This window comes from Eleutherodactylus coqui, chromosome 3 (genome assembly GCF_035609145.1).
Source record: "Eleutherodactylus coqui strain aEleCoq1 chromosome 3, aEleCoq1.hap1, whole genome shotgun sequence".
Lineage (NCBI taxonomy): Eukaryota > Metazoa > Chordata > Amphibia > Anura > Eleutherodactylidae > Eleutherodactylus > Eleutherodactylus coqui.
This window is the reverse complement of record NC_089839.1, coordinates 280,963,598-280,990,759: the sequence shown is the minus strand read 5'-3', so window position 1 is coordinate 280,990,759 and position 27,162 is coordinate 280,963,598. Positions and strand designations below refer to the sequence as shown.

Below are 27,162 nucleotides of genomic sequence, written 5' to 3'. Positions count from 1 at the left end.
TCCCATCTTGGACTGTAATAGCCCATTTAAATCAATGGGTGTGCACAAATACGCAGGAAATACACAGGAAACCTGCATATATGTGGTGCATTTACGCACAAACTCAATGGAATTTTGTATTATTACTATTATAACTTTTGTGATTGTATCATTACGATTACTTTTACTATTACGACCATCTCTTGATTATATTTTATGCGTTTCCTCCCTACCACCTTCTGATTTTCTACCTCTATTCCAGTTTATCAATATTTTTAAAACTTATAGAAAGAAGAGGTTTTTTCTCGAAACGTGGTTTGTCTGCTGGTTATACTCTTCATATAATAAAATCTTCGTATCGTATCATCGTCACCATTTTTTGGAGTCATTGCGCCTTGAGCCATTTTTCTTTCACTTCCAGTGGGACCCATGTACACCCATCTACTGTTCGGATAAGTCTAGCCAGAAGTGGTGTGAAACACAGAAAAATAATGTTCTGGACTGATGAGTCAAAATTTGGAATTTGAGGCTTTAAACAGAATACCGTTTGTCCGCAGGAAGGCTGGAAAGTGGTACAATAAGGTGTCTGCGGGCAGCATTGAAGCACGGTGGAGCTTCCTTGTAAGGCTGCCTGTCCACAGCCACAACGGAATATCGATCGCGATATTCTGCCGAGGGGGAGGAGGGGGGAGCACTAAAAGGTCTCCGTGATGAGTCTATCTAATAGATGGGCTCACCGCGGAGAATCGCAGCAAATCGCAATTTTAATGAGGCGAGCGGAGAATTGCTATGATTCTCCGCTCCTATGGAAAGCATGTCATGAGAGCTCCATGGGCGATTTATTGCCGCAGTTCTCGCTATGACATCTCACCTGTGGACAGCCAGCCTAAGTTTGGGGCTGCATTTCAGCAAATGGAGTTGGGGATGTGGTCAGGATGCAAGGGGTAATTTTTGCTATTGATGACTGACAGGTTATCAGTATATGTCCAGTGGGGACTCACTGCTTGGATTCCTGCTGATTGGTGGATTCCATCAGGGAGGCGTCTGATTGGCTCCAAATGTATTCTGTAGCAGAACAACCCCCACACATGCAGCCAATGTCCTTATGAATTATCTTCAGCGTAAAGAAGAACAAGAAGTCCTGAAAGTGCCAATACGGCCACAAGAGCCCTGATCTCATCATCATCATCCAGTCTATCTGGGATTGCATGAAGAGACAAAAGTATCTGAGCGATTAAGTTCTTGAAAAAAATTTGGATTAACATCCATGCAAAATTCTTTCAAAAACACACTTTTTACAAGTATTCTTACTTTGTAGCGTTTTTCACACACCTACCGGAAACTTTTGCGCAATCCTGTAACTTCAATGCTCATCCGGCTTTCCCAAAGAGACGGAATCATTGACGCATGAGCATTTCGCTAACAGCTATTATTTTTTACATCAAATGAAATAAATTAGGGATGAAACGGTTTATTAGCAAGAACGTGAACATAAATCACCTAAATACGCCGGAATGGACGAGGGAAATCTAGCAGTAACTAGATTAAACGGCAGAGGTTTCTTGGCACGATCCAAAAATGAATGTGAAGAGGGCAGAGCACCTGGCAGTCGTGAGAGACCTACCCGCTCAGAAGTTCCCCGGCGCTGTCTGTGGTGCTGAATGAAGCTGCTGCAGCTACGATGAAATAGGCGAATGATTTAGCTTGACAGCTCACAGAGGATTGATAGAATTGACTGCCTTGTCAAAGGGCTACACACTAAGATGATAACTGCTACATCCTCGGCAAAGAAGAGATCTCCGCTTACAGGTCAAACACGGCTGTCTGCAGCAATTCCTAACTAGCATCATTAAAAAAAAAAAAAAGCACTCCGGGCAGATGGGACCACTCTAATTTGCCGTGCCAACGAGTCCAGCAGCAACGGTGTTAAATGTAATTTCTCTCATCTCCTTTTCCATGAAGGCAATTATTTGCAAACTAACCGTAAGAGTGTAAAGTCTATTCGAAAGCCGCAAATCTAAATAAAGCCAGCGTGATATTTACTTATACATGCATCGCTAGACACAGACTGATTGGGTTTCTACTTACAGCTACAATCACAATTTGCAATGTCAGCAAGGAGAATACAGAAGGGGATGCAAAAAAATAAGCCCCCCCACTGGGAGAACATGTTATTTTCTTTTATCCGAATTGCTCGATTTTGGTAGTCGGGTGTCTTTTGTTTCCGGCTCTTATAGTCAGTTTGTTAGTAAATTACTGCACAGCACAAGCTGGAATGCCTGTGGAACTTGTATTACCACTCTGTGCAGAGACCGTAATGTCTGTAATATGGAGTGTTGTTGCTGCTGATCTTCAGCCGTCATTGAATTTGAACGCACTGCGTTGGGCCAGATGCTGACGACGGCGCTGCGCCGTTGTTGTTCCGAAGACCGTATGGTTTGATGATTGGAGGAAGCTCGGCGGCTCGTCCCGGAGGGTTCAAGTGTTTGTGGGAAATAAATATGTGGGAAAGATGCTTGCTGGGACTTGTGGTCCTACAAATGCATGCACAACTGGCCTGGAGTGTTGATGCAAGGCCTTACACATTTTTTGTGTTAGAACAGCATATAATGAGCCATATCTTTTTGCATTTCGGTTTCCATCTGGTGTTATAGGTCAGCAGTATTCACTGCCGTCTGTCTCCAATGGAACACACAGTATACTCGTACGTCGGCCACTGCGGCGCTTGGCCGTACGTCGGCCACTGCGGCGCTTGGCCGTACGTCGGCCACTGCGGCGCTTGGCCGTACGTCGGCCACTGCGGCGCTTGGCCGTACGTCGGCCACTGCGGCGCTTGGCCGTACGTCGGCCACTGCGGCGCTTAGCCTTAGGTCGTACATCGGCCATTGCCACCCCTAGCCATACGTCGTACATCAGCCATTGCCACCCCTAGCCATATGTTGTACATCAGCAGTGCTGGCCGGTCACAGCAACATGGAGTGTCTTAGACTACCGAAGCATACTATGTACAGCATTGCATCAGGTCGTCAGAGAAGCTGGTATGGTCGTCTTTGTTTCTCCAGGTCCGGGGGGAACCTGTCATATCCCCCCAGCACCATAAACTAAGTTATGAAGCCGTTGGGGGACATGACAGGGAGCTGGGTGATGTACTTTTTATACTCGCCCACGATCCATCGGTGTCATCCTCTGAAGGCCTGGCGGCGCACAAAAATCTGACTCTTTTCAGAGTCCCATGCGTGCGCTCTCCTATATAAATCTATAGGAAAGTGCATACAAGGGACTCTGAAAAGAGTCAGATTTTCGTGCGCTGCCAGGACTTCAGAGGGGAACACCACTGGATCACAGGAAGCGGGCAAGTATAAAAAAACCATATCACCCGGCTTCCTGTCACGCCCCCGAACAGCACCATAACTTAGTTTTTGGTGAGGTTGGGACGTGACAGGTTCCCTTAAAGTTTAATGTATATACCCCTTTATATCAATACATCATATTAGAACTGACTTGTCATATAACACCTGCCGCCTATAGAAGCAGACTGCACATGACAGGAGATTTCATAGCCAGTGAAGACATATAAAGGCGGCAGCAATGTATCATATGACAGCAGCAATGCAAACACTACAATTTCCATAGCAGAATTAGGTCTTTGGCAATTATACCCATCAACTCACTAGCAAAGAACAAGCGTTGCTGGAATATTCTTCGCAGGTATTGTCACCTTCATTGTAATAGAGGAGATAACTGTCACTTTGGCACAAGTGTAATTTATTCTCTTCCTGAAACAGACCGGAAAAATGTAATGAAAATTGACAAGTCTCTCGTGCGAACATACACACAACCGGCTCCATTCAGTCTCCCTCTCACTGCTGAAGTGCAAGAAGCCCGCAGCGAGGAGGACGGGAGACACGGAACCCCTGTTCTTGGGATGGGTGGGAGTCTCAGCGGTCAGACCCCCACTAAACAGCAAAGTTATCCCCTATCCTCTGAATAGGAGATAAATTACAATTCTGGTATAACCCCTTTAATATATTTGTTACACATATGGTGCAAAACTTGCTTAGACTGTGAAATAAAATGTCGGTTTAAGTAAATATGCCCCACTGATCACATCGAAGACCCCCAAATTAAAGCCTATCTAAACCACTCATATGACTTTTAGCAATAAGCTGTTATGTTTGTGTACATGAAGAAAAGCAGCATTTCTGGCATTTACTAATGTATTTCTTATATCCTGAAAAAAAAAGAATATATATATATAAAAAATATTATATATATATTTTTTATTATTATTTTTTTTTAGAAGCTTTGCCTTTCTGTAGGTTCAAGTTCTGCTTTCAGTGTTCCCTGAACTCAAACCCCGGGAGAGGTGGAAACTAGCTCTTCTGTCTCCTATACACTGCACACAAGGTAGCAGGATCTCTTCTTCATTCTCTCTATGTAGAAAAGCCTCAGAAGCAGCAGTATGAAGGACATTATACAGCAGTACTGAGCAGTGTAGCTGTGAAATTAGATCTGGGATATAAGAAAACACAAGAAGCTAGCTGCAGCAGCATGTGTATCTCTGTCTCCCTCCAGCAAATCCCTCCCTCGGCTTCCTCTCCTCCTTCTCCATAGACTTCTATAGGCTGCAGTTGTAACCTGAACTCTCTGTGTACGGACTGCAGTTTATCAGAACATTGAATTATCAGTGTAAGAGGCGGAAGTAGGAAGAGAAAATTGAAAAAAGATGCATTTTTTAGCAATAAAATATATTAGAGTTTATTATTTTCACTTGTACTATTAATTTATGGGGGGAAAAAAAACTATACATTTTGTTGAGGTCCTTTAACACGGGACGATACTTGGATGTATGAGCGCCCGACAGCCATCCCAGGGGTTATTGCTTCTGTGCTTTTACACAGGAGCGATAGTCCTTCTGCAAATAGAGCCAAGGAGTCTGGAGATCTCGTCCGGAAGCCGGCCTCCATTCACAGTAAACAGGCAGTTGCTCAAAGGTTTACACGGGCCGACAGGCGCTTGGATTTTAGGCGAGCCAAGTGACATCAATAGATGAGTGATTTGTTGCTCAGTGGCCTGTTGGCATCGGACGATTATCACACGAGTTCACTTTTCCAGAGATTATTCGGGTGATAACCTCTCTGTGTAGAGGTACCTCTACTCTTTAAGTACTATGTTGATAATCCCTGTTCTGAAAGAAGTTTAACCCTTTCCAATCCAGTTTGTATTCTGGTTTTCCTAGGGGGCTTACTCTTTTTCTGCCATTATGCAACAGCACTATCTGCTGGCTAAAGCCAGTACTGCATGAGGTGACACATTGGATAGGCTCTGACAGCAGAGAGGCTGGCAATATACCGTAAGAGAACCCCGGCGGACGTCTTCCAACATCGGAGCTGTACAGCCTTAAATCATAATGTCTTCAGAAGTCAGACAGTGGGTTGGAAAGGGTTAATGTTGTTAAGAGAGGGAAATTATCAAAACCTGAGAATGTCCTTGAGAAAGTGACTCGGTAGTGAATAAATCAGAACCTACATTCTATCAGTTCATTCTCTGTATGCTTCAGGATGGGAACGCCAAAGACTTTTCTTTGAGACATTTTGTTGCTTTGTTCACAGTTACCTCCTATAGAGAATTGCCCAATATTTGATCTGAGGACCCAGGGAAGGGAAGGGACAACCAATCTGATCCCAAATGTGACTCAGTGAACAGTGGTTTTCACTAGAGATGAGCGAGTATACTCGCTAAGGGCAATTGCTCGAGCGAGCATTGCCCTTAGCGAGTACCTGCCCGCTCGAGACAAAAGGTTCTGGTGCCGGCGTGGGAGAGCGGCGAGTAGCGGCGGTGAGCAGGGGGGAGCGGGGGGGAGAGAGGGAGAGAGAGATCTCCCCTCCGTTCCTCCCCGCAGCCGACACCCGAACCTTTTCTCTCGAGCGGGCAGGTACTCGCTAAGGGCAATGCTCGCTCGAGCAATTGCCCTTAGCGAGTATGCTCGCTCATCACTAGTTGTCACTTTTCACCCAACATGTTGCTATGTATTTGTATCACACTGCTACTATAATAAGTACTGGATCAGGAAGGAGAGTTCTGGCATCATACGCCAGTCCTGGTCTTCTAATAAATCTTGTAGCAGAAGGTGCTTAATTATGCCATAAAGACTTCTAATACTTAGGATCCAACCCTTGCATTTTGTCTTTTCCATGTATCGGGGCGTTTATTACAACCCATCACATCTGTGTTTGCAATTCAATGAAAGCCATTGCCGACACTGTATGGAGAGACGCGGTTGTAAACAGCCCTCAATTAGGCCCTGTATCCTCTAACGGAGCCGGATATAAATATAGAAGATACAGGTTAATGATGTAGTGTCTTCCAGGCATGCAGTGCAGTAAATAGGTCAATGGAGCAATAATATCAGCTGTAGCATTAAATGGGTTAACGTAGTAATATACTGCAGGTTGGGTAGTAAAGAGATTAATGGGACAATCTTTCTTCCCGGCTGACGGTTTAAGAGCTGATCTCTTCGGAGCCCTTTTTTTAGGATCCTCTGGATATGATCTCGCTAATCGTATGTTGATATTTTGTCATCTCTTCATAACTATTTTTATAGTCTTGTTTTCCAGCTCGCTAACTAAGCAAAATAAGTCATCGCATCATATAGCAATCAATAGAAGGGCAAACCCTTGGGGCTCAATGAAAAGAAATCCCAAAAGCTTCTTCACCGAGGTCCTCTGAGAGCAACAATAAGGATATTTCAGTCTTGGTAGCATGTTCGTCAAGGAGAAGAGACTTCTAAAGATCAAATATGTTCTTTTGTTGGAAGCTGAATGCATCCGTTTTTTCTTTGGTCGGTTTTTATTTCCGCTTCCGAACGCCTGAGATTAAAACAAAAATCCCAGGTGGTGCTGGGGAGGGGGACAGCCCCATCTGCCTCAAAAACGCGGAGTTTTGTAATGCGCAAAAATATAACTTCTTGGAAAACGATAAGGGTGCAGGTGAGAAGGATCATAAAAACACATATAGGGCAATTACCTAAATACCTAAAAACACAACTGGAAATGCAAGGTGGAGCCTTGGTGAGGATCAAACCGAATGGTGGCCATAGACATAGATAGCCAACAGCTATCTTGCCTGACACCCATCATGTTCAAAGTCAAAAAAAAAATTTGCACTTCGCGAGATACCTTTGGCATCGGCTTATCCCCCCCCCCCCAACACCAAAAGGATCGGCAGTTGAAATCCAACAGTTTGATCCTTATTTCTCCTGCTTTACATCATCTTCTGTAAAGAGATTGTTGGAAGACCTCCATACACATTCGAGAATCAGCGGGTTCAGCCAATACACATCTAGTGTGTATGACAACCTCAAGAGTTGCAATGCCATCAACATTCACCATGGTGGCACAACACATCGGTTTTGATACCCTGTATACACATTACAGGGATTGTCCCACTGTAAACTATCCTTGGAATAGGCAATAATTGCCGAAATCTGCCAACCATTGATGAGCTGTTTGCCAGGCTGCTGCACTCATGCACTGAGCAGTTTTCTGCAGGAAGCAGACAGCAACTAAACAGCTAGGTGGAAAGCAAAAATGCTAGTGTGAAATTATTAAAAAGAGGTTGCCACAACCGTGTTCACATGCCACTTCAGGGTCATTTGTCAGATGTAATTGCAGGGGGGTCACCTGAGTGGGGAGCCGCTAACAAACCTGGTTCAGCCATTCAATACTAGATTTCCAATGTACAGCCAACAACCTGGCAAATTCAGCCATTTACTGAGGGTGAGAGAAGCTTGACCCGGCTTTTATCTAACAACGTTTTTTTTTTCTGAGCAGGCCATTCAAGATTGACCATACGTAACAACGGGAGGAGCTGGGGAGTGAAGAATGGAGCGCATGCTCTGTGTATACAGGTAGGCAAATGCCCTCTATGACCTCTAAAACACCTACCTACAGTTGCCATTCCCTGACCCTTATTACAGCTACAGCTCGAGAGCACAAATTGCCGCTATAACAAGTGAAATACGGAGCAGTAGGCTCATTCAATAGGCAAATGTATTAGCATGAAGAAAAAAAATTTCAACACCCCCCCCACCCCCTCCTCACCTGACTACCTATCACAGGAGCTCCTCTGTAAATTGCAGCCACTTCCCTGCAGTGCATCCCCCCGTCTGATGCTAGTCAGGCACCATCTTGAGAGTGATATATTATTACTTTCAATCACTCCCATGATGCATCAGCTCAGCATTACTTAAAGCTATACCATTACTATAGGTGGAACAGTTTAACTACCATTACCTTCTACATCAGGGGTGTCAAACTCATTTTCACCGAGGGCCACATCGGGCTTATGGTGACCTTCCAAGGGCCGATTGTAAGACTGTCTAGTGAGGGCCTGTGTACACCAGCGTATTTGCGTACATATTATGCTGTGAATAGAAGCCATTGATCTCAATGAGTTCATTCACATGATGTATATTGTCACACAGCATGACCTATTTTGTTACATACTATGCACCCCGATAGGCCATTGAAGTGAATGGGCTGCGCAAATACGTGGTGAAAGCGCAGGAAACCTGTGTATTCACTGCATATTTGTGCACCATCTCAGTGGGCCCATCTGCGTTCTTTTTTGCGTGCCCAAATATGCAGGCATAAGCGATTTTCGATTGCGCAAATACGCAGCGTATTTGTGTGACCGAAATACGATTACGCCCGTGTGAACGAGCCCTAAAAGTGACCCCCACAGTGGCTCAATTAGTAATAGCGACCCCTACAGTCGCCAAATAAGTAATAGCGACCCCCACAGTGGCCCCAGTAGTAATAACGACCCCACAGTGGCCCCAGTAGCAATAGCAACTCACACAGTGGCCCCAGTAGTAATAACAACCCCCACAGTGGCCCAAGTAGTAATAGCAACTCCCACAGTGGCCCCAGTAGTAATAGAAACTCCAACAGTGGCCCCAGTAGTAATAGAGACTCCAACAGTGGCCCCAGTAGTAATAGAGACTCCAACAGTGGCCCCAGTAGTAATAGAGATTCCAACAGTGGCCCCAGTAGTAATAGAGACTCCCACAGTGGCCCCAGTAGTAATAGAGACCCCCACAGTGGCCCCAGTAGTAAAAGCAACCCCCACAGTAATATTAACCCCCCCAGTAGTAAAAACCCCACAATTTTATCCCCCTCATGAAATATTAACCCCTCAATTGTAATATTAACCCCCCTAGCAATATTAACCCCTCTCAGTAATAATATTAACCCCATAGCAATATTAATCCCCCTCAGTAATATTAACCACCCCTCAGTAATATTAACCCCGAATAGTAATAATAGTTCCCCCCCCCCCCACCCATATACTTACCTCCTGCTTGCTGTCAGCGCCGCTCCCCCTCTGCTCACGCTGAGCCTGGGTGCACACTGACAGTGTGTGTGTCCGGCATGCTTCCTCCCTGAGTCCTCTCCTGCGGAACTGAGGAGCAGGGGACTCAGGGGAGGAGGATCCTGGCTGCACACTGACGTCACACTGGGATTAGCGCTGCTGGCATGATTACCAGGGGGGAGCTGTGGCACCCCCGCTGGTAATTGCTACAGTGGTGAGCGGCCGTTGGAACGCTATGGGCCACATAAAATGAGGCAGCGGGACGGATTCGGCCCGCGGGCCTTGTGTTTGACACCTGTGTTCTATATTCACCTAAATAAGCTACAGACCATACGTATATAGTCAGGAGAATGAGGTGTTATATCCTTTAATATTACTGTGTGACATTAGATGTGCGATCATCATTAGTAACTGCGATGGGGCTGTGTCTTGCTCTAAGCAGTTTCTATGGTAGGGATCATGTAATAGCATCACATAGACTAAGAATCTGCCTAGAAAATGAATCCATTATCCCTAAGTAGATCTAAGCTGGTCAAATCTACTTGAATCCTGCACTGATCAAGGTCGTGTTTCCTTAAGAAGAGCCCCCAAAAAGTGTCTGGGGACACCTATGGGGTAAAGTGAGTCTAGGAATGGTATAGTCTCTCCCTTAGGAGAGCACCCAAAAGGGGTGTGGGGACACCTGGGTAATTTATGCAAATAAGGAAGCTGGAACAATACCTCTACAGCGCCACCTATTGGATAGCAGCATTCCTTCAAATCAATGTGACATTCTAACAAGTCTTAACAATAATTAGGAATAGGAAGCCAAGCCAGAAAATCATCTCAGAAAAAGAGGCCAAGCGTCTTAGACAAAAATAACTTTGAAGAATGAAAACACAAACATCCTTCAGAGTGGCCCTTTAATGAGAAGAAGTGGGAGAAGGATGGGTAAAAGGATGGGTTAAAGGATGCCAAAAAGCCTCTATAAGCATGTGAGAATGGCAGAGACTTGGCGATGTATTATGGAACGCCATCACCTAGTGCTCCGGTTTGTTCTTAGTGCCGGTAATAACATAAAGGCAATTGAGACAGCATACGATTTCTTCAGGAGTATAACAGATTTTGACACTTAACCTTTAAGAGAAAGCGAAGATTGCTTAGCAACGTGGCATGCAGTCTATGTGGGGCGCACCATGTCGGGAGGAATATGCCGATACCAATCTACTACATTTCTAAATACAAAATCTCTTTATCTGGGCTAGCCTAATGCTCCGGCACATATGGTCGCTACAAAGAATCAACCCACTAGTAGAAGCTGTAGTGATGCCAACCTGAAAAAAAGTCCTTTCGGGACCTTTCACACTAAAGAGATTACGCCACAGGATGCAGTGTAAGGTCTCTGCGATGAGCCTTTCTCACCGATAGGCTCACCGTGGAGAATAGCGGCATGGCCGTCGGGCTGAGCTTTCCATAGTTATTCTATAGAAATGTGTAATGCGAGCTTCTTGGGCGATAAGCCATCGATAAGCATGTGGAAGCAGGATGAATTCACTAATGTCATGAGGGTGTTACTGGTTCCCAGCAAATCCTCTATATACTGGATCAACCGGGATAGTGAGAGAGACATGTGCAGTAAATGTAGTGCTCCATCTTCTTAACCCCTTAGTGATGGGCTTATTTTCTGCCCTTAGGAGCAAGCGATATTAATCCTCACATTGCAAGAGCTGTAACTCATTTACATAGACGTATGAGGGCTTGTTTTTGGGAACAAGTTGTATTGTTTAGCGGCCCCACTCTGCAGAAGATTTTTTAAATTTTTTTGGGTGGAGTGATGGAAGAAAACCCCCCAGGAATTCCACCAATGTTTTTATGGCGTTCACTGCGTTTCATTGGTACTATTTTGGGGTACGTGTGACTTGTGGATTGCTTTTTTTTATGTTGCGGTTTTTAGCAGGTGAATGAAAGAAAAATGGCAATTCTGGCATTAGTCTTTAAAATCCTTTTTAAGGCATTCACTATGCGAGATAAATAAGATATTTTCAATGTTTTGGTCGCTTTGAACGTGGTAATACCTATTATGTGTTGCTTTTTTAAAGCGATTTTTTTGTATTTAATTTTTTTTAAAGTTTTATAGCGAAAATGTATATTTCTTTTTAAGCAAGGATAATTTTTATAAAATTAAAAAAACTTTATTCAACTTTTCTGACATTGTTTTTTAATCCTTCAAAGCGTTCAACAGCTAGGATAATACACTGCATTACTTATGTAGTGCATACTACTAAACCAATGCAACAGCCTATTAGATTTTGCCGGAGGCAGGATCTAATATGTTGAGTTAAATAGTAACATAGTATGTAAGGCTGAAAAAAAGACATATGTCCATCCAGTTCAGCCTATTACTCCTCAATGTTGATCCAGAGGAAGGCGACAAAAAAAAAAAAATTGAGATAGAAGCCAATTTTCTCATTTTGGGGAAAATTCCTTTCGGACTCCAGTCTGGAATTCGGAATAATTCCTGGATCAACAACCCGTCGGCACGACAGATACAGAGGCCTTCGTCAGGCTTCCGGCTGCCATGGAAACCCAATGAGACCTTGAGATTGCACTGACGGATGCTGAAGGTTGACAGGGAGTGCCATCTTTCAATCATCTGCTGCAGTTGCAATTCATAAAAAAAAAAAAAAGATAAAAAATTACATCTCCATTTGCTTCCGTTATTCTTCCGTTTCTCACCCATTTCACAGATCCATTGATTATACTCTGTCTGCACATGTGCAACTGGGAAAAATGGATCCATTAATAACGGATAAAACTGAAAGCATTCTGTTTGCATCTGTTTCCCATTGTCTTCGTTGTAAAGAAAACCCCCAAAAAACGAATGTTATCTTAAACAGAAGAAAGAACGCTGCAGATTGCTACTTTTTCCAATTCCAAAAAAAAATAAATGGAACCATGAGGGTACACATGCAAACAAACAAGTGGAAGTGATGGTCTCCCACTGAAATTAAAGGGGAAATTAATTTATTTCCATTTTTCTGGTCCAAGGACAGAAAACCTAAGGCTGATGTGAACTAAGACTTACAGATGTATTCTACCTTATACAATAATCCTACAACGTGGACGACTCTTTACCCAACTTGTTACACAAATGGATTTCCACGGCTTTCCAGTCTGTCCACATTAAAAACAGAACTTTCTCTGCACCATTTGCCAATGACATCCATCCAATGGAGAGAAATCAAGGTGGAAGGGCAGATTTGATCATTCCATCTATAAATGTATACCTGTTTATCACATTAAGCCCACAGAAGAGTTACAAGTTGTACATCACGCATTTACCCAAATCTATATTAAAGAAGCAACAAGAAAAAAAAAAGCAATTCCAAGAAGCCCCGGCCGATCTACAAGGAGGATGAAGTCTTTAGTTTTCCCTTTTCATTTCTTTTATAAATCAGATGAGGTTTCCTTGGCAACCAAATGCTTTAAAGAGATTTCACAACCTTCTTCATAATATCGGATTTTGCCTGAGCTTTATAGATAACGTACCGGGTAGACTAGGTGAGCCAAGGGAGGGGCAGATTATGCCATCGGATTCCAGGATTGCCTGCAGTCCCAATTATTACATTTAATACCCTTTTTCCTGATTACACCAAGCCAATTAGTAAGTTTTGGATATGAAGAGAATATGATAATTGGCAGGCTGCAGGTCTAGGACTGAAGCTATTCCATGCAGCCCCCCTATACACATGCACATATTGCTTGCCATGTGTTTGACGGACACCTTGGGCGGCAGCCTATCAACTGTGAGAACAAAGGATCAGGCATGTTGAGATTTAACATGTCCGATCCTTCTTTCTGCCATCTGGGAGAGGCAAACCCAAAATCACATGGATACCCAAAAGCACATCGAATGGTCAGCCGTTCAACCACTTAACTGAAATGTATGGCCAGACATGGCTTCCACTGGCAATAAAACTATTCAGCCCCTCAACATCAGCCATAGGGTAACCTACGTCCTAATTGTCCATGCACCATTCAGTCAGGATGTATATAAAGCTGAGCCCGCTCAATAAACAATACATATCAGCTGTTAACCTTTTATATGCTGATATAAATTCTGACTGCAACATTTAAGTGTCCCTATAGATGGGGATTTAAAATGTCCCAAATGGCACCCCCAAAAATACTATCACGGATGAACCGTCCAGATGTCAAAGCAGTCGGAAGCCTTTTGAAGAACCCCATTGCTGCTATGACCTTTTGCCTATTAAGACGTGCCTGTAGCATGTCTTGATAGGATGTTCATTAAAATACAGTATAATGCAATACAATAGTACTCCATTGCACTGTAGAAGCGATCAGACGATTGCACGTTCAAGTTCCCTATGGGAACTAAAAAACATGTAAAAATAAAGTTTTTAATTTCAAAAAATAAAAAAATTTAAAGTAAAACAAAAAAAGAAAAACTTCTACCGGTCACTGCTTAAAAAAAAAAAAAAAAGAAAAAAATTGATAGCACTGCACCCATAAAGGTCCAATTTATTAAAATATCACATTATTAATCCCACGCGGTGAACACGGACAGGAAAAATTACACAACTCCAGAATTACGCTTTTTTTGGTCACTCCATTTCCAAGAGAAAAAAAAAACACCACAAAGTTGTATGTACCCCAAAATGTCACAAATAAAAAGTATAGGTCCAAAACAAAAACAAACAACCAATCACATAACCCCATCGGCTGTAGAATAAAACAGCGAATGCTGTAAAAATAATCCCTCTTCCCCACCAAAAAACGATGCAATTGCGCATTTTTGCCTAATTTTGCTCCCCTAAGAAATACTTATCGGTCTTCCAATACACTATAAGGTATGTTAAATGGTACAATTGAAAATACAACTTGCCCCACAATAAACAAGCCCTCATGCAGATATAGGTCACTGGAAAAATAAAGTCCGGGCTTGTTCTTACTAGCGGTCGCCTCAATTAACCATTTCCACTTCCATGTTCTGTTTTAAGAGCATCGAAAAACGGAAATGAAATGGAACGGAAGTAAAGAGAAAAATGGAAACGGAACAGAATTGCATGGAAATGCTTCCGTTTTGTTTTTAAAAACCTACTGAAATCAATGGGGAAACCTGAATCATTAAATTCTGTTTTTATTTCCGTTTCTCTGCTCCTAACAGAAGCGGAAATGGTTACTGAAGCCAACGCCAATGAGAACAAGCCTTCATGATTTTTTAGGAATACCAGAACTGCAGAAGGTGACCTGGACATGGGAGCATCAATGTCCTTTGGTCATGAAAGTGTTAAAAAAAGGCCTGCTTTCATAAAACAATCCAACTAATCTTCTGCACTTACAACAATCCCTGTGTGTTTGCTAGAACAGCATTCAACCTGCAAAAAGCAACCCAAATCTGATCTTCCTGGGTCACCCCGGGGTATGATCTCAGGCAGGAGCAGAAGTTCAGGTTTAACAGCGCTCGAACCTGAAATTTACGGTTTTGACTAGAATGAGGCTTTATGTAATAACTCTTCTCCCCAAGTCAAACGAATTATCATATTTATGTAATCATCTACATAGCAGCGAATGCCATTCACTTGCTTACTGAATGGAGCATGAGTCCACAGCGTTTATTAAAGGAGATGTCTCGAGGAAGCAGTTAATTTTTTTTTTTGCCCAGTCCCCCCCATTAAACACACATTACTAAGCCCCCCTGTAAATGACATTTCTAGCTGGTTCGTACTTACCGTTCCAGCGTTTCAGCAAGTTATAAAAGTTTCCTCAAGATGGCCGCCGGCTCTTTCCCCGTCGCTCGCTGCAGCCCGACGTGCGCGCTCCCGAGACGCCGCCAGCTGTGTCTCCATGGCAACCGGACGCATCGCAGCCGCCGACCAGACGCCCCGCAGCCGCCGACCAGACAGCAGGTAACCGGCGCTAGCCCCCGGCTCCCCAGCGCTAGCTCCCCCGGCGCAGCGACAGCCCCCCCCATCGCAGCGACAGCCCCCCCGGCCTAGCGACAGCCCCCCCCCATCGCAGCGACAGCCCCCCCGGCCTAGCGCTAGCTCCCCCGGCGCAGCGACAGCCCCCCCGGCCTAGCGACAGCCCCCCCCATCGCAGCGACAGCCCCCCCGGCCTAGCGCTAGCTCCCCCGGCGCAGCGGCAGCTCCCCCGGCGCAGCGGCAGCCCCCCCGGCGCAGCGGCAGCCCCCCCGGCGCAGCGGCAGCCCCCCCTCCCGGCGCAGCCCGGCGCAGCGGCAGCCCCCCCCCGACCCATCACTTACCTGGGAGGCTTCTCGGGGCTGCTGGGCTGGGCTGGGCTGGTCTTCTCCGCTGGGCAGCTCCAGTTTCTGCACCTTCCTCTAACAGAGGATGGTGCAGAATGGCCGCTTCAGCGCGCTCCCGAGCAGTGACAGCTCGTCTGCGCATGCGCAGAAGAGCTGTAGCGGGGAGCACACTGAAGCGGCTCGTGCTGAATGGAGAAGACCGGACTGCGCAAGCGCGTCTAAAAAAGCAAGCTGCCAGCGAATTTAGACGGAACCATGGAGACGAGGACGCTAGCAACGGAGCAGGTAAGTGGAATAACTTCTGTATGGCTCATATTTAATGCACAATGTACATTACAAAGTGCATTAATATGGCCATACGGAAGTGTATAACCCCACTTGGTTTCGCGAGACCACCCCTTTAACACTGAGTCATCTTCAAGTATGACATCAGATGTTGAGTTATACTCTGTATTAAAGGGTGACAAGACGTATATAATATGCCTCTTACTATATGGTTAACCATCAGTAATATAAGCACTGAGCACGTCTATGTAATGCTAGGAGCCACTACTGCACTCCAGCTGTATCTATAGCTGGTCACATGGTACAGAAAATACTGGCATAGAGGAACAAGCCATCCAATATGTGATCTACTTACAATTAAAGGGGTTCTCTCCATTCTCTCCATTTCTAGTCTCATGACATATAGACACGTGTCATTAATGAGGCCGATGATTGATTGCAGTGGTCACACGGGTGTATGACACATAATCAATGCAAGAGGGTAAAACAAACTGGTGGGGACCACCAAAGTGGCTGGGGATTTAAAAGGAACCAGTCACGCCCGCACAGAACCATAAACTAACTTATGGTGCTGTCACAGGACATGATGGAGTTGGGTTATGTATTTTTTAAACTCACCCGTGCAGTTCAGGAAGATCTGACTCTTTCCAGAGTCTCGTGCACATGCTCCCCCATAGACTTCTATAGGAGTGCACGAGCGGAACTCTGAAAAGAGCCAGATTTTTGTGCCGCGACTTAATTGGCTGACAGTGATGGATCGCGGGAGCGGATGAGTATAAAAAGTACATAAACCGACTCCCTGCCTCGTCCCCTAACAGTACCATTGTTTAGCTTATGGTGCTGTTGTAATGTGAGATTCCCCTTAACAAGTGAGAAGTGGTTATTTTATATAACCTATACAAAACAACAGGGCTTCCAAACGTATACACAAGTATGTGCAAGCTAATTGTATATAATCAGGACATGGCAGCGCTTTTGGACCTTCCAAAGTCAACTGTTGGCAATGTAATTCGGAAACGGAAAACATCCATTGCATGTGCAGAGTAGCCTCATTTGGGGAGACCTCATAAACGTGGAGACAGCGAAGCCTTGTACTAACTATGAAGGCATCACGCACATGGTCTGTCGAAACACTCGCTCAGGAGGTCTCACAGGCCAATGAAACATCCATTAGCAACAAAGCCATTCGTAGGGAACTGCACGCAAAGGGTTATCATGGATGTCTGCATACAAGCCCCACATCACAGCAGCGAATGCACAGAGGTGCCTGCGATGGTGCTTGGAGCGTCGCTCTTGGACTGTAAATCAGTGGAAGTAAGTGTTCTAGACAGCTGAATCACAGTACACCATCTTCCAAATCAGATGGCTGCACTTAAGTGTGGCAGTTGCCTGGACAGCGGTTCCTACGTGACTTCATCGTCCTAACCATGAAGTTTGGAGGAGGTTATGTGATGGTGTGGGGAAGGAGGGAGAAGGTTCTGTTAGGAGGCACTAGGACCATTGGTTATAGTGAAGTCCACCATTAATGCCAATAGTGTTGAGGCTTGGTTTGAGGAGCAGAACGTCCTCAAACTTCATTGGCCAGCCCAAAAACCCAGATGCCAATCCCATCGAGCATCTTTGGGATGAACTAGAATGCTGTATCGATGCATGCCCAACATGGACATCATGCCCTGCATCAATATCTGAAGCTCTCTTCGAGAAAAGCGGCAAATTAATCCAAACATCTATCAGAATTTGGTGGAAAGCATTCCTCAGAGGGTCACTGCAGTCATTGAGAAGAAAAGCGTTCCAGCACCGTAATGGAAAATGTGAATAAAATCGAATTTCATCACCTTCTATGGTGTGTCCCAATACTAATGTCAACATGTGTATGTCCTACACTTTGGCACTTTACTAAGAAGAATCGGCACAGATCTCATTTTCCCATAGATTCTTCACATGAAAACACATTTATTTACAGCTGTTAAACCAATAACCTGTTACCAAGTCCTGACTATGTAATATAACCCAACCGCATTTGGTCATCACCACCTATTATTATACGGGCATTCAACCTAGCAATAATGTGTGGCTTTTGTAAAGAGGAACAAAAACACAACAACAACAATATCCATTACAGGTGAGACATCAGTTTCGGTAAATGACTACTAAAAAGTGAATCCATTTCATTGACAAGTGCGGACAATTACTGAATGTATGCAAATAAAGCAAGTCCCCCTTTAAAATAAAATCAATAAATATATAAGTCCTTGACTTGTCCTCGTCTGTCAAATTCTTGATGGTTGGGTGGTAAGCTTTGATGACCAGCCTTACGGGTGAGGTAATGATGGGGGATATTGGTTGTTATTAAGTTTTCCCAGTTTCAGGTATGAGAAAGAAAATTCTAAAAAGCATTTTAACAATTTGATAGAAGAGAACAAATTATGACCTTTTTTTAATTATTATTTCACTTATTTCTATATTAGCAGAAAATATCTTAACACTCAACCCTACAAGTGTTTAAAGTTTTCCAGAACTTCAAAAACGTTTTAAAGAATTAAAATGGTATAAAGTAACAAAAAAAAAAAAACCGCATACTCACCTGTTCCAGCAGCTCCCCATCCGGTAATGGAGCCCCAAGTCCTTGCCACTCTGAACTTGGAAAAAGCCAGCAGGAAGTGACAGGCTGTACATTGTACATGTGACCACTCAACCAATCACTGTGATTGACGGAGCAGTCATGTGCATAATGAATGTCACATGACTACCCTTCAGCTTCTCCAGGTGAGCTGCTGGAACAGGCGAGTGTGTTTTTTTTTTTTTTTTATAACACTAAGTCTTCAAAGTTTTTTTAAACCCCTTTACGGCAGAATTACTATAAGCGATCTTCTCTGACTCTCCAGTCCCTGCTGAGCTTCACTTCCATGGGGGGGGGGGGGGTGATGACGACCCGACACTGGGTCATGTAAGCACTGTAGCTATTCACCGACTGAAGGCAGCCGGTGATTGGATGTACCAGTCACATGTCCCTTTTGTCGCGGATGTTATTGCCAGCTCCCTGCACACCGGCGAGGAGGGGAGAGCCAGCGAGACGCCCACAGCAGGGGAGCGCATAAGGGTGAATATTTAATCTGTCATTTTAATACTTCAGGCTGAGCGAACCTTATTTCCCCCAATAACTCCTTTAAGGCTAATCAGAAAATTACGTAAAGGTTAATAGTAATCTGAAAAGTGCTTTTAAATATGGCAAAATGGAACCAGACTTAGAAAAACACAGACCTCAGCTGTAACCATGCACACTACAGGCAGACACTTTTTTCAGCCTCATTGAAGGGTTTGAAAATTGGTCAAAATGATCTTCAAATACAAAACAAATTTCTGCTGTGTGTATAGGAAACAAGCATTACTTCCACTACATGTACCGCAGCCAGGGGCGAAGCTATAAGCGGTGCAGGGGCAGAGCAGTTGCTACCGGGCACTGTAGCCTTAGGGCCTTCCTCACATAAGAGGACACCGGTTTTCTAAACACCACATGAAATGTAGGGGCCATGGTACAGATTTTCCATGGGACCCCAAGAGCTTCTGGTTATGCCTCCAACCGCAGCTTATACCCAGAGCAGCTTTATGGATGATATACTTACATCTCCAAGTGTGGACCCGTCCCAGAAACGAGCGCTCCGGGGACCAAGTCTACTGCTCTGTTATTGTATCATTCTTCATATATTCCTTTGTTCTGCTACTGACTTTGTTCCGGGCGGAAATCTTGCAGTTTGGCCTCAGCGAAAAAAAAAACCATGAGATTTCCGTCGGGAAAGCTAAGTGCCGCGGGCCTTGAAGCGGCCTGGCCGCACGATTTTCCGTTGCGGTCGGCATTCCCATAGAAAAGAGCGTGGCCGCGGCGGGAGAACATAAAAAAATAGGTCATGCTGCGGCCGGCAAATCCGCGCCGCAACACCGGCTTCTGCCGGCTTTGCCATGGCGGATTCGCCGTCCCGTGTGGACAAGATTTCTGAGATTGCATAATCCAATGCAATCTGAATAGTGTATTACCGCAGATCAAACGATTGCGGAATCCGCAATACAAATCCGGCCGTGTGGGGTGGGCCTTATTTATTCTATTACCTCTGGCATTGCTACATGTATTTTCATCATCCTCAGCCTTCCAGCTGTTTCTCAGGTTACACTGAGTCGCCCCCTCAGCGACTTCCTCTTCTGTATCTCAAAATAGCCTTAATTATGAGGAATGATTAATATATATTTATTTCTGGGAATCTGAATGGACCGAGAAGACCACTTATTTTTATCTGGTCCTTCATAGTGACTATAGATGGCGCTATTTCTAGTGGCACATCACTATTTTTAGTTCTGCTTCTACTATGTAGAGTGGGCATTGTACATTAGCACCAACCCTAACAAATAGGACAAATCGCACTAATCAAAATCATATGTGTCTATGCTAGCATGCAGTGCAGATCGTTACTGGAGTCATTAATTTCCTTAAAGATGCGGCCATTTTTCTTTTCTTTTTTTTTAAGGAGGGTGATTAGTCTTTGTAGTTTCTAAAAATGTTAACTCTTATTTTTCCCTCGATGTAGCTATCTGAGGGTTCATTTTCTGCGGGATGACTTGTATTTTTAGTGCTACTATTAACTGTGCCACATAATTACTGAAAAATCTAAAAAAATAAAAAATTTTAAGAAAGTGCAGAGAAATGGGACCTTAAGGCTACCTGTCCACGGGCGGGTTTGAATTGCGTTCCCTGCGGCGATAATCCGGCCGCGGCGAACACAGTGAAAGCTCTCCATAGCAACGCTTCCCCCCTGTCCACGAGCAGAGAATCATTGCGGGCGGCAATTCGCAGTATGCTGCGAATTAACAGCATTTCTCCGTGGTCAGCCTATCTGTCAGATAGGCTGACAGAGGAGATCCGTCTGCCGGCTCCTGCTCCCGGGCGGCAGTATCCAGCGGCGGATCTCCACCGGAGAATACTGCAACGCCCGTGGACAGGCTGCCTAAGCAGGTCTTTTGTTTACAGTGTACACAGTGTGACCAAAAAAAAAAAAAATCTAACATGATACATTTATTCCATGGGTCAATACGATTTATGATTACAACCCCCAAATGCCGTTTGGGTCATTTAAAGGGTTTACAGCTGCGATCAGCGCTCACGCTGACTGCAGCTGTTGCAGTCTGGTGTCAGCTGTCAAAGACAGCCAACAACACTTACAATGTATGGAGCGGGTTCGGCTTCCGAGCCACCCCCATACAAACTCTGCCATCTGAAGGCGTTTGACTGCGCTATTTGTTTCATTTGAAAAACGAAAAGAAACGGAAATATTGAAGATTTTAATGAAAATCCATCGCAACTCTGCTTAATTAACTTTTTTATTTCCGTTTCTCTGCTCCTCAGACAGAGGAGAAAAACGGAAATGCTTAACTAAAACCAATGCCATTGGAAAACAATCCCTAATCTGTGCAGGGATCCGTCATTAATAGAGATGAGCGAGCGTACTCGGCCGTGCCCCTTTTTCACCCGAGCGCCGCGATTTTCGAGTACTTCCGTTCTCGGGCGAAAAGATTCGGGGGTCGCCGTGGGTGAGCGGGGGGTTGCAGCGGGAAGTGGGGGGGAGAGGGAGAGAGAGAGAGAGGGCTCCCCCCTGTTCCCCGCTGCTACCCCCCGCTCCGCCATGCCTCCCCCAGCCCAATCTTTTCACCCGAGTACGAAGGTACTCGAAAATCGCGGCGCTTGATCGAGTAATTACTCGGAACGAGTAGGTTCGCTCATCTCTAGTCATTAACTAAATAAACCCAATTGTGTGAGCGCAGGAGATACTCTACAACCAAGTTTCGAGGATGTCGCTTGTTGACCGCCTGAACAGAAGGCCACCATCAACGAACATCTGGTCATTACAGAAACCAATGTAGGTCCACAACTTTTTGCAGACTACAAGAACTCATTAAAATAAATTTGAAAACGATACAGGCTGAACAATTCAAAAAAATAAAAACAAACAAACAAACAAAAAAAAATAATCGCTAATCCACTCTCTCTATGCAAAAAGACGAATAATTCTAAATTAAACGAGGAACAAATCATGAAACAAATGTTTGTCACAAGAATAAAGACAGGCGACGAACAGAGAGGATATAAACGTGACCTCGGCAGAACCCGCTCATCATTCGCACTCTTACACTTCCTGACGCCGTGACACACTGCAAGGAGATCATTTGAGAAAACCTTCCAGGAACCTTTAGGCATGCAATATTCCATCCGTCTCCTTCTTGCTGTCATGAACTCAGTCAATGCTATCCTCGGTAACGAACCGTTGTATCGGATAAAGATGACAAACATTCCGCAAATTACTGGACTTTTTTTTATTTTATTATTAAATATATCATGTGTACAGTGAATCTGCACAAGGAACGGTCAAAAAACAGCAGCAAGCTGGATGAACTATAGAATGATGACGGGATAAATGGAGAGCGGGAACATAGTCCATTTAGCAGATTCTATTTTTTGCATGGGTGGTGAAATCACCAATTGTTCTAGGTAAAAAAAAAAAAAAAAAAGGTCACTGCTTCTAATTCGGGATGGAGCCAATGTCTCGGTCTGACAAAAGGCTCAATAACATGTGGGTGGCCAGGATTGCAAAAAAAAAAAAATGAAAAAGCCTCTACTTGGAAACCAGAGCCATGTCTTTTGTAAAGGCTGATCAATAAATACACAAAAGCATATATGGTTACTTACATAGATGACATGAATTAAATGCCTCGTCACCACAACGTCTTGTCGAGAGACGCTTCTCGTCTACACGAAAAAGGCTAAAAGGTATCTAGAATTTTGGAGATATAGCTAATACCCATCAATTATAAATAGAAACATTCGTAGCAGCTCAGATACGAGTTGAATGTCATGTCTTATGAGAAGGTAGATTTAGATGGGAGGGGGGGTAATAAAAAGGCAGCTGGCATTATGGTGGGGACGACGCATACCATCGCAGAACACTTGCAGAATTGCACAGGCATTTGTAAACTCTCATACCGTTCAGGCAGTGACACGGTGGCTGAACTGGTAGAATAAAACACAAAAAGATAAAATAAAACCTAAAAAAAAAAAAAAAAACCATTAAAAAAAAAAAAAAAAATTTGAGTACTTTGTAAAAACAGCAATTTGGTCACCTTCAATAGTTTATCAACATTAGCCTTGGACAGTAACCTTTTTTCTCTTCTTCCAGCCAGGCAATGAAGACATTATATTTTAAGAGTAAGGGGGGGGGGCGAGTGACCTTTTGTAGGATATTTGATATTTTTGCTGAATATCCACATTAATTAGCTAATCTTAACGAAACTGACACTTTTTTTTTTCACCCCCCTCCCTTTGATACTCTGCTCCCCTCCTTCAACAGCATGACTCATTTTTTGACAGAAGTGCACAGCATCGTGTGCTCTTTGCACGTCTGTTTGGATGAGAGTTTAAATGGTTCACATTTCCAATGCAAATCAAAAACTCAAATAATATAGCCAAAATGAGGCGCTAAAATATATATTTTTTTTTTGTGAAAGCAGCATCCTGGGGCCTTGTTGCAGGCGTGCTCCTAGGTTATGATTGTCACTATAGAATGACTTTAAATAGAACAAGAGTTAGCACGTTTCCGGGGTTTAGGTTCCCGTTCGTTCTTGTCTTTCGAACACATACATGGCGAACATATCGTTTCTGACAACCTCCGAAGACCGAGGCGGAAAACACTGTTGGACAGGCTGTAGATGACACAGTTACAGAAACTATTGCTTATGGCCAACCAGGTGGTTAGAAAAGACAAGGCAGGGTTCTCTAGCGCCCGCCAACTCTCCAACAAAAAGTATATGATGTAAGGGAGCCATAGCATATAGAAAACGCTGGTTATCCGGAATAAGACCATCGCGTAGCGTCGGTCAGGGCTGTGACCGGGCCCACCTTCTCCAGCTGATTCGGTTTCGTGGCTGGGGAAGCGAGCTCTACGGTCACTTATTTCTTTGGTGTGCTGCCGACAAATTCGGAAGATGTGAAAGTATGTAAAACATATTACCATTGCTGCGGGAGCATAGAGCAGGCACACAATAAAGCCAGTGAAGTAGGCACTGGTATGCCAAGAAGTGGCACACCACTCGAAGATGTCCCCATGGTAGCCTGGCTTACCCCAACCAAAAAAAGATGGCAAAAAGATCAAACATGAATAAATCCAGATAAGGACGATACAGAGGCGCAGCCTGCATGGCGTAACCAGCTGGTTGTAGGAAAGAGGCTTGGTGATGGCCAGGTATCGATCCACACTGATGAATGCCAAACAAGCCATGGAGACACTTTTTAACACAGAAATGATGTAGCCAAACACTTGACATGTCAAAGATTCATGGACCCCTGTGGAGTAGTGAAGAAGAGATAATGTGGGAACCAAGCAACTGACTCCCACAAGCAAGTCTGCATACGCCATAGTCTGGATGAAATAACTGGTGGTGTAATGGTGCAGTAACGGGGCACAATGAAAGACAAAGATGACGGTTAGGTTCCCAGTGATGATCAAGAAAGTTAGCAGCACAATGATGGTAGTTTCCAGTATGCATATGTCCACCGAATTGTAGTGTCCAAAACCCAGTGGACAAGAGTGGTGCTCCGTTGAGTTCAGGAAGAATCCACTTGCATTCAATGACATCCAATCAGGCAGTTGTGACTGGTTCATGGTTTGCAATGTTGGTCAGCAGGGATGAAACTCTAAAGCGAGGTGGTAAAACACTGCTCGGGGAAGCCAGTCTTAAAGCTGGGTAAGAGACCCTCCACTTCTGAGCCTCAAGACTTCTTTCAGCAACCTCTTCCATCAGTATGACCGCTTTCCAAAGTCACTCATTTCCAATCCATAAAATGCTCGGTTACTCCGGGAATCGCACTCACCTTTGCTTCTCCAAAATAGGAGTCGAGGAAAATAAAGCAACACCGAGCAGAGTAAAACTTAATATGCAAAAGGTTGCTGGTGCTTCCTCGATCAAGCTTCTGGAATCCATTCTTAGCAAGAACCGTGAAAGGTTACTAAAGAGGAGAGCTCCTGAATCCTGTATCATTGGTGAAGGAAACTACGAATAAAGAGAAAAACATAAAATAAAACAGAAAAGGAAAAAAAAGAGTGCAAAAGCCTAATAAAAAAAAAACAAAAAACATTTCCAAGAGTCACGTTCCTTTTTATGCTAAGACAGTAAGGAGGTGGGGGTATAGGGTGGCCAGTGTATTCTCTGGAGATAGTTTATCTTTAGACTTGAAAATTTGAATAAGAGGGAGGAGAAGTCAAGAGGCATCTTAAAATATCTCAGGCCAGAGTAGCTAAGAGAGCACAAACCAGTCAACTGATACGGACTAAAGAAATCCTATAGAACAACCACTATGCGGAAAATCTAAATTGTAAACTCCCAAATTTTCATTTTAGCTCGGCCAACTCAATAGGCTGCATGCACCTTGTATATTCCGCTTCCTTCCACCTATTCCTTGTAGCTAAAGGTGGCAAATCATTTGCACTGAGCATTTACCTTACAACCTGTGTGACCTAATTTGCAACACAGTAGCAGCAGCTCTCAAGGCGATATTAGTGCATACAAAAGCCCAAGAGCACTCCTATTTCCTACACATTACATCTCAGGCAGAGATCCATAGAAAGATGGAAAACCGGTCTCTTGAAATAGTCTTCCACATCGAGCACAAATCTAATATATATCAATTATTTAAGAGTAAACTTTTAATAACTCGTCTAAAAACTAAACGCTGAATTGCCCTACTCTTTTAGATCAACTGCATAATAGAGTAGGTGGATCTCACCTCTCGAGATGCCAACGAGATGAGAATGTAGATGAGTGCTTAAAGAGTTAAAAAGAAGAGACTGCAGCTACGTTTCCCATAACTAGAAACAAAAGCATCCTTCACTTAGGAAGAGGTCCGTTCCTACATAAGAGGAGAACCAAGGTCACATTGTCCTCCTCAGTTTCGGGAGTTGGAAGTTTAGTTGGATGTTCGTTCAGCCCACCTCTATTGTCAGTCCTTTCCTAAATAGATGCAAACTGTCAGTGTCTTGAGATGTGCCAGGGAGGTGGGAGGCAGAGGCAAGCGGCACAGATACCATCTAAAGGAATGCCTGCTACAGCTACACAGCAGTTTTCAAGAAAAGAAGAAAATTTCCTCATCATTACTCAAGTTGAGATACGAGAGTTCTTCTGCCTCCATCCTTCTCCCCTGCTACAAATTAGCCAAAAGGACCTTCTCCCACCCTCCTTCAGTGCTCATCACTCCAAACTAAGAAGCTGTGCCCCCTGTGCCACCACCGCTTTCCTCCTTAAATGACAATGATGAAATAGTTAAAGCTTCTCACCTAGGCTTTTCTTTTTTTGCTTTGCAGCCAGCTTGGTACTGAGGTCCAGTTTCGAGAGATGCTGTTTGCGCGGAGGTTGTCGCTATTTCTCACATTCTCGTTTTCCCTTTTCTCGCTCACTCTTGTATTATTACTGCTTGCACCTGAGCCCCCTGCTCCTCCTCCTCTTCCTCCTCCTCTATTCTCCCTCCTATCATCTCTCCACCCCCCCCCACCCCCTCTCCCCAGCAAAAGCTGATGCAGGAGAGCAGAACGTCAGAAAGGTGACTCTTGTCTTTCTGCCCCCGACCAATGGCTAGTGCCGGTTAGACTTGTCACTAGGTAACAGTTGCCAAGACACAAACACATAATGTCTTAATGCTACAAACTGTCATCAAACATTACAAAGTGATGAAAATGAAGACTTTTTTTTTCCCCTCCCTTCTTTCAATGCGTTTCTGTTTGCTACACTCTGACCTGATCGAAGCACTCCGGGAGGTAGGATGCCATCTGCGAGTCATTAAATACAGCATATGCAAAAAAGGAAGATAGGAGGAGGTTAAACTTTAAAAAAAAAGGGTTAAAAAAAAAAAAGTAGCCTGCACGGGATTTAGCGCTGCAATGACACCAAGACTTTGTGCCTGGGTAATGTGTATACCGTTCAGACAAAAGACAAAGAATACAATTACACTACAAACACTAGCCAGAGCCGGTTAGCAGTAACGTGAACCTTGCTGTCACTGATGTATTAATTATTAATTAAAATAAAATAGCAGGGCTATAAACACGGCGAAGGGTGGAAACGGACCTGGGAGTTACAAAAAAAAGGAGAACAATAACTTACAATGAATCAGTGAGAATCTACAGGGAATAGAATACTTAAGATATAATTATAGGTTCTTTCAAACT

General features: G+C 44.1%; 2 protein-coding genes across 2 annotated transcripts in view; both read right to left on the bottom strand.

Annotated features, from left to right (window-relative positions):
• The window catches only part of RABGAP1L (RAB GTPase activating protein 1 like), a 332,919-nt gene that overhangs the window by 168,160 nt on the left and 137,597 nt on the right, over positions 1 to 27,162 (bottom strand). The window lies entirely within an intron of this gene.
• On the bottom strand, positions 23,046 to 26,352 carry GPR52 (G protein-coupled receptor 52). The gene is made up of 2 exons (XM_066594756.1): positions 26,275 to 26,352; positions 23,046 to 24,994 (listed from the first exon to the last, which is right to left on the bottom strand). Exon 2 carries the CDS (start codon positions 24,604 to 24,606, stop codon positions 23,515 to 23,517), a length of 1,092 nt encoding a protein of 363 aa, XP_066450853.1. The 5' UTR covers positions 24,607 to 24,994; positions 26,275 to 26,352; the 3' UTR covers positions 23,046 to 23,514.

What these genes read in the sequence shown, in the direction of transcription:
- GPR52 (XM_066594756.1), bottom strand. Translation starts at nt 24,606, where the DNA reads ATGAACCAGTCACAACTGCCTGATTGGATGTCATTGAATGCAAGTGGA.